This window comes from Zootoca vivipara, chromosome 15, assembly GCF_963506605.1.
Source record: "Zootoca vivipara chromosome 15, rZooViv1.1, whole genome shotgun sequence".
Taxonomy (NCBI): domain Eukaryota; kingdom Metazoa; phylum Chordata; class Lepidosauria; order Squamata; family Lacertidae; genus Zootoca; species Zootoca vivipara.
Window position 1 is genome coordinate 11,305,303 of NC_083290.1, and position 8,474 is coordinate 11,313,776.

Sequence of the window (8,474 nt, forward strand, 5' to 3'; positions counted from 1 at the left end):
CAATGGAGACTCGCAAGACGAAGTTTCCTATGGCGCGCTTCGCAAGACGAATTTTATTCGTCCCATAGGGTGCCTTGCAAGACTTTTTTTTTTCGTCTTGCAAGGCACCCTATGGGAAACCGCACTTCAATGCGTTCCTATAGGAGCCGCTTTGCAAAACGAAATTTTTCGCTATACGAAGCGACTCGCGGGACGAATCAAATTTGTCTAGCGAGGCACCACTGTATATCTGTCCATCAGCACCATGCTTCAGATGTCTCGAAAAGGAATGCATTTTCTTATTCTGAAACATCCTTGCATCACTCTTCTTCCTCCTCTGTTCAGAACGCAAAACAACTGCAAGCAACATCTGGCTGGATCACATGAAATGTAATTGAGCAACTGCTTACAATTATGCTCATTCAGTGGATGGAATGATATGATGCAGATTCGGAGAGCAAGCAAGATAATGCCTTGCTGAACATTTGTTCCCTGCGCCTGGAGATTCTGTTGCACTTTCTCTGGAGGTCATTTAGCCAACGGGCATAATAGTTCAAGTTCGGCAACGCAAAACTGATGAACCCTACTCTGGAGGGCCAGACAAAATCAAAACTTATACTGTACACATGTATTAATAATTATAATGATAGTGGTTTGATTTCTTATCCACCCTTCACTGCAAGATCCCGGGGTGGGTTACAGCCATTTGACGCACAATATTATGTGCAAACTTGTTTTCTCCTGCTCTGGAGGGTAGGACTCGAACCAATGGCTTCAGGTTACAAGAAAGGAGATTCCTACTGAGCATCAATAAGAACTTTCTGACTATAAGAGGTGTTTGACAATGCAACTGATTCCCACAAGAGGTTGTGGGCTCTCCCTCCCTGGGGTGGGTTTAAGCAGAGGTTGGATGGCCATCGGTCGTGGATGCTTTAGTTGAGATTCCTGCAATGCAGGAGGTCGAACTACGGTAGATGACTCTTGGCATCCCTTCCAACTCTACAGTTCTACGATTCTATTAGGAACAGCAACAACTGATTGCAATGAAGAGAATAGGGTGGGTCCGTAAGAGAGAGAGAGAGAGAGAGAGAGAGAGAGAGAGAGAGAGAGAGAGAGAGAGAGAGAGAGAGAGAGTTGCAAGGATAAAGAGGCGTGTCTTTCAAATATAATGAAAACTACATACGGAAAGTGCCAGACATACCTCCGTGGGGAGGTAATTCAACAGCTATGGGGCTGCCACAGAAATTGCCCTCTTGCTGCCACCCCCTCAGCTTCTGAGGACAAGGGAGCCACTAAAAGGGCCACCTCTAATGACCTTAGCCCTCAAGAGAGTCTGTAAGGAAAGAAGCCTCTCATACCCTACTGACAGGTGCTACACAGCTTTAGCTACCTAATTCTTACTCAGATACTCTCTGATTTGCTAATACAGGCATCATAGCTGTCAAGTTCCCCCCTTTCTTGCGAGAAAGCCTATTCAGCATAAGGGATTTCCCTTAAAAAAAAGGGAGAACTTGACAGCTACCAGTATGACAGGCATAAGCAAACTCGGCCCTCCAGATGTTTTGGGACTACAACTCCCATCACCCCTAGCTAACAGGACCAGTGGTCAGGGATGATGGGAGTTGTAGTCTCAAAACATCTGGAGGGCCGAATTTCCTTATGCCTGTGCTAACGTGTTGAGGATGGAGGAAGACCTTGGCCTTGGCCTTGCCGCTTGTGGGGAACAGTGGTCTCCTAGAAACTCTCAGCACCCTTAACAAACGACAGTTCCCAGGATTCTTTGGGGTAGCCATGACTATGACTGCCTAACGTGGTATGATACTGTACGGCAAGGTTGCCGTACAGTATTTAAAAAAGTGAAAATCCAGACACAATTTGCACAATCTCAAAAAAAGAAAAAAAACTTGAGTTTTTGAGCTATTTGTAATGAAATTCGCCAAAATCTTCACTTCCAACATGGGCTGCCATACATCCGGATTTTCCCAGACATTTCAGTGTTTTCCACTTCTTGCGAATGCCGGTTATGTCTGGGAAATTCTGGACATATGGCAACCCTACGTATAGTGCAGGTGGGGCATGTGTTTAAATGCATTTGATGGCGTTGCTTTTTTTTAGTGAGCAATTGGATAGACTTAGACACTTATATATCCACCATTGACAAAAGGACAAGGATTGTCATTCTGAAAAGTAGAATCCACAAAAAGGTCTGGGAGGAATCTCCTTGAAGGGGCTTAGAACCCTGAGCCACACAGGAGTTATGCCTGCCCTCCTACCCCATAATTCTCAAATCACAGGTGCATATTTATTTATTCCATTCCGTGAATGTTCCACTGTGGGTGTTCACTTGATTTAACCAATTTTATGAGGATCATTTGAGCTTCTCCTTGTTGTGAGCGTCTTTATATTAAGGAAAGCAATATTTTGAAACTCATTTACAGACAACAGGGACAAACTCTGAAGTCTATATTCTATTCTGCAGAAACACAACCTGCCTCCTCGGTGCCACACTTAATAGCAAAACCAAGAAATATCACAATCCAGGGTCATTGCTTTAAGAAGACTAAATATGTGAGGTGCTGCAGCCGGGCACAAAAAAACTGCCAGCCCAACCACACAGAGTAGTTGTGTGCACTTAACAACAACAACAACAACAACAACTTATTTGTATGTCACTCATATGACTGGATTGCCCCAACCACTCTGGGCAGCTTCCAACAAACTAAAACACTGTGAGACATCAAACATTAAAAACTTCCCTATACAGGGCTGCCTTCAGATGTCTTCTAAAAGTCAGAAAGCTGTTTAGTTCCTTGACATTTGATGGGAGGGTGTTCCACAGGGATTGGGGGGGGGGGACTATTGAGAAGGTCCTCTGCCTGGTTCCCTGTAACTGAAAGAGAAATGGGGAGATTTGCTCATTCCTACACTGCACCAATTTTATACACTGAATGGCAAAGTTTTTCCTGGAGTGTCCCATTTCAGGCTGTGGGTATCTGGGGAATAGTAGGGAGGGAGGGAGGAGGGAGGGAGGGAGGTGGGAGGTTCGATTCCCCGCGACGGGGTGACTCGGTCCCAGCTCCTGCCAACCTAGCAGTTCGAAAGCACGCCAAAAGTGCAAGTAGATCAATAGGTACCGCTCCGGCGGGAAGGTAAACGGCGTTTCCGTGCGCTGCTCTGGTTTCGCCAGAAGCGACTTTGTCATGCTGGCCACATGACCTGGAAAAACTGTCTGGGGAGTGGACAAACGGCCTGTAAAGCAAGATGAGCACCGCAACCCCAGAGTCATTCATGACTGGACTTAACTGTCAGGGGTCCTTTACCTTTAGTGCTTTTTTTCCTGGGGGAGATGAATACCCCCTAAACATTTTATGAATATAGCTTTGGGCTCATTGAGAGGCGGTATTTCAATATGAGTAGGAAAATGAGAGTAACCCTAAACACTGAATATTCCCATATGACAAACAAGCTCATGGTCTATAGAGAATTAGCATGTCAGGGCAAAAGGCTTCACCCAGACTTCTGGTGTACAAGCCTTTGACTTGAGTACAATTTATTTGTCATGACAATAAGCATTCAGGGATGCAGCACAACACTTGCAGTAAAGCAAGTTAACCAACCCCCTGGATTCTGAAAATGCATTCACTTAAGTGGACTTAGAATCATAGAATCGTAGAATTGAGGATTATGTATTCCAACCCCCTGCAATGCAGGAACATGCAATTGTCCCATATAGGGATCAAACCTGCAACGTTGGCATTATTAGCAGCATGCTCCAGCCAACTGCGCTATTAAAACAGATCCTTTATTGCGCAGTCACGCAAAACAGAACCAACAACAAGACAAGTAAAATATCACAATATGCAAAATATATCCAAATAGGTTTGTAATACATAAATGATATCAGGAGTGATTAAAACACATCTAAAATATGATATCTTATTATAAAATATGGAAGTTAAGAGTGAGTCAAATAAATAAGTAACAGTATGACAACCAGATTATAAACAGCACCCAGACAGCATAAGTTTAATAATTTGGGGGCAATGTCCTTTTCATATTTTTGCAGCCAGAAGAAACAACAATAATAATTTTATTATTTGTACTTTTGCCATATTTCTATCTTGCCTGTCTTCCAAGGAACTCAAGGTATGGTACATGGTTCTCTGCACTCCCCCCCCACACACACAATATTATCTTCCTAAAAACCCTGTGAGAAAGGCCTAGTGTCATACAGCGAGTCCAGGAGTGCCAACTTGCCCCCGTGTCCATGGGTGCCCAGGGCCATGGGTGCCATACAGCATGCCTTTGTGGGTGCCCAGCCCCTTCATGGGGAATTTTTTTGGTGCTTGGGCACCCAAGGCCCCAGGGAAGAGTCAGAATTTGAACCCAGGTCCCTCTGGTCCAATTCTGAAATGCTAACCATAATAATAATAATAATAATAATAATAATAATAATAATAATAATAATACCACCGGTAATGATAATAATAATGATTTATTTATACCCTGCCCATTACAGTAATCCATCAAACATTAAAAGCTTCCCTAAACAGGGCTGCCTTCAGATGTCTTCTAAAAGTCTGTTCTCTTTGATATCTGGTGCAAGGGCGTTCCACAGGGCGGGTGCCACTACCGAGAAGGCCCTCTGTTTGGTTCCCTGTAACTTGGCTTCTCACAGTGAGGAAACCACCAGAAGGCCCTCGGTGCTGGACCTCAGTGTCCGGGTAGAACGATGGGGGTGGAGACACTCCTTCAGATATACTGGATTGAGGTCATATAAGGCTTTGAAGGTCAGCACCAACACTTTGAATTGTGCTCGGAAACGTACTGAGAGTCAATGTACGTACTGGGAATGGGAACCATTGTGTCATGCCAGCTTACCATGCCAGTTAATGCTCCCCACACCCCGTGTATACATTCCTTAGACGTAACAGTTGTTGCCAATTGTGCTGGCACACTTTCCTAACAGCCGCTCTTCTGCATCTAGTTACACAGAGCATGGGACTCCAGCAAATGTGAGTTTTGCAGATCCACTGTGATGTGACAAGTTTCGCCCACCCAAACAACTCCCTCTTTCTGCACACCTATGTTGTCTCCTGTCAGCCCATTGATGACAGGTTGTTGCTCATCGACAATTATTTTCAAAATAGCATTTGAAATGGTATGCTTGTCTTGGCACCATAAGACAACTGAGGCTGTCACCCTAAGCATCTTTTCGAAGGAATAAGGTCCACTAAAATCAATGGAATATTTATTGATTTCTGTGGAGTCAGATCTCTGCCCAAACTTCTTTCAAGTGTATTTATTTTAATAATTTTTGACCTGCCCTCCATCCAGATGGATTCCTGGGTGGTATAATCTCTCTCTCTCTTTATATGTGTGTGTGTATATATGTGTGTGTGTATATATATGTGTGTGTGTGTGTATATATATATATATATATATATATATATATATATATATATATATGCTTGGGCAAACAATGAAGTCTTAACCTGGCACCAAGAAGATTGCACTGTGTCAATTACAAGTCCAGCCTCTCCAGGGAGCCTATTTCAAAGTCAAGGGGCCACCACAGAAAAGCCCCTCTCGCTGAAGTGAGAGAAAGGCCTCAGCTAAAGATATAACTGTACAGGCAGGAAAATATGGGAGGAGATGTTCATACCGGTATATGGTCCCCCAAGCTGCATACAGAGTGCAAACTGTGGGTCCATAGAGCCAAGATATATACTGTACAAGCAGAACTCCAAAACTACTCAAACAACAGCAACAACTGGCAACATTGTGCGCTAATACCTAGAAAGAATGTATACACTTGCCAAACCTCAAACCACCACATAAAGATGTCCAAGCCTTTTTCTCCACCCCCACCACAAAAGCATGCAGCTCAATATTTCTTGATCCCATACCTCATGCATTTCAGTGATAGTGTCCTTGCTTGTGTTTTAAATCTAATGAATGCCAGAAAATTCAGAAAAGGAAAATGCTTTGCAAGTACGGAGAGTTTATAAGGTGGGCTTGGGCCTACTCAGCAGTTCATGTCAGTAGCTTTTGAGGGAGAAACCCCAAACCCTGAATCCCTCTAGTTTTCAAATCAAGGAAGGAAGGGATTTTTGACTGGTGGGGATGTGGGGGTGAGAGAGAGACTGAAGGAACGGAATGCAAGAAGTTTACAACCAGGTGGGTATTGTAAGTGGAAATCACTGGTACACAAATGTTTCTATACAACCGGGGACACCATAACAGCTGTTTTGAATTCTCGAGAACATCAGAACTGGAGGCATTTTTGTCACATATTCTGAAGGGGGGGTGGGAACAGAGTAGTGTGCTTAAGTTAAAGGGCCATTGTCCAAATCAGCCTTTAACACAGGAGAAATAAAACACTTAGCTATCTTGATATACCAAAAGGCAAGGATACGTTGGATTAACACATAAACTTACTCTAGAAAGGCACCTAAGCTTGAAAGGTCTAACCCTGAATGGCATACAATGTAAACACCATGAAAAAGAACAGGAAACCCAAGGGCCAAAAAGTTATGTGAAACTGATTTGGGAAAAGGGAGTGAATGAAATTGACAAAACCAAGAAATTAGCCTAAAATATGAGGGTCAAGGATGGCGAGAAAGAGACAGAAGGAATCTGGGAAATAATGGTATTATGTTTACCCTCAACTGTCAGATGGGGGGGGGGAGGGGAAGCTGCATGCTTCTTCCACAACTCCTGTTTCTCTTGCACACCACGTTTGTGACAATGTGCATAGAACCGGCATTGTCTTTCAGTGATACCAGTCTGATTTCCTCTCCTCACCCCAAGAAATCATGTCAAGATAAGATGCCCATCATCTTCAAACCTGCCCTTTCTTGATGTCACACACATACCCCTTTCTCCCCAGGAGAAATCAAACATTAAAGGAGAAAAGTGCATTTTGGGGAGGGAGGGGAAAGAAAGCAGCACACGGCGAGGAATAAAGAGAAGCCTCCACTTGTCCACACCAGACACACAAAAGCACTTTTTTCTGCAACAAGAAAGAAGGGGAGGGAGGGGATTAAGGGGGCATTGACAACCGGGTTCCCACTTGCAAGCAACCCTTCAGATGACAGCCAGGGGCTGTTCTTTTGCACATCTCTTCAGACACACACCCCTTTTTCATCCCAGCCATGCTTTAAAGGGGCAGCAAATAAATAAACCAAGCCTTCTGGAGCATAAAGGAGACGCAAGTCCAATGCCACTGCCCGTCTCTCCTTCTGCCCCCACCCCCACCTCCAAGTTCCTCCAAGCCCCTCCTCTTCCCCCCCTCTCGCTCGCAAGGAATACACCCCGATTCCCTCCCCACCTCCGAACACATAAAGCACCACCACTCCCCAACAGCTGGGGAGAGCGAGGGGAAGAGGGGGGGGAGAGAGAGACCCAGCCAACTCGCTCCTCAAATCAGCACATCCATCAAACTGCAGCCCAAACAAAAATAAATACACTCAGCGCACAGCAAGGCAGGGGAAGAAACCACCTCGACCTATAAATATTTGGAGTAGCCAAGGGATTCGGGGGCGGGGGGGGGAGCCAAGAAAGAGATGGGGTTCCTGGTCTGCATTGTTATCCCAGCAGTAGGGACCAGAGGAGAGGAAAGAGGACACCCCCCCTCAAGTGCACACACCCCTCTATGCTGCCATTACCCCCCCTCCCCATCCACAGTCAGCAAACAATGAGTGAGAGGGCAAGCCCGGCCGCCCCCTCCCCTTCCGGGCTTCCCTATAATATAGCCGCCCCGCCGCCGCCACCCCCGACGGGGAGCCCGGGCGCCCTCACCTCCAAGGCTTCCAGCGTGACGAAGCTGGCCAGGGCAAAGCCATCGATGATGTCCTCCTCGGGCGAAGACGACTCCCTCCTCTTCCTCCTGGGGGGCTTGGGCCGGCCCGTCGGCGGCAGAGGCGGCTTGCCATTGTTGTCGAGCTCGGAGCCCGAGGAAGAAAGGACGGACGGGGCGGGGGGCGTCCGCCTGGGCTCCGCCGCCACCACCACCAGAGCCGCCCCGCCGGGAACAGCAGCAGCAGCAGCAACAGCACCTTGTAATAATCCGCGTTTGGAGCGCCTCGCCCGGTCGCGCTGCGAGCGGGAGCGCCGCTTCTTGCGAAAGCCGTTGCAGAGTGTGGGGCCGTCCATGGCTCGCTCTCTCTCGTCGCAACAACAGGGCCCCCCACCCCACCCCCGGACAACTCCACACTGCCTTCGCCCTCCCTCCCTCCCTCCTGCTCTTCCCCCCAACTACCCACCCTCTCCAACTTCGTCTCCCCCACCCCCCGGTGGAATACAGGGAGGGAGGGAGGGAGGGAGGGGGAGGAAGGAGAAGGAGGGGGGCAAGAAAGGGAGACTCCCAAGGAATGTCAGCACCCGGGGGGGGGGGCGGCGAGAGAGATGTCGAGAGATTCCTCCGAGCAAACCCAGGAAAGTAAAGGCTGGTCACTGGTCTTCCTTGGGAAAATAGATATGTGTAATTCCTT

The 8,474-nt window shown here is 46.8% G+C and overlaps 1 protein-coding gene across 1 annotated transcript in view; it reads right to left on the reverse strand.

The window, feature by feature from the left end:
• The window catches only part of AUTS2 (activator of transcription and developmental regulator AUTS2), a 700,397-nt gene extending 692,218 nt beyond the window's left edge, over positions 1-8,179 (reverse strand). The window contains exon 1 of the mRNA XM_060283030.1: positions 7,783-8,179. Within this exon, the coding sequence (XP_060139013.1) occupies positions 7,783-8,136 (354 nt within the window). The 5' untranslated portion in view covers positions 8,137-8,179. The remainder of the gene's footprint in view (positions 1-7,782) is intronic.
• Positions 8,180-8,474: the final 295 nt, after the last annotated feature.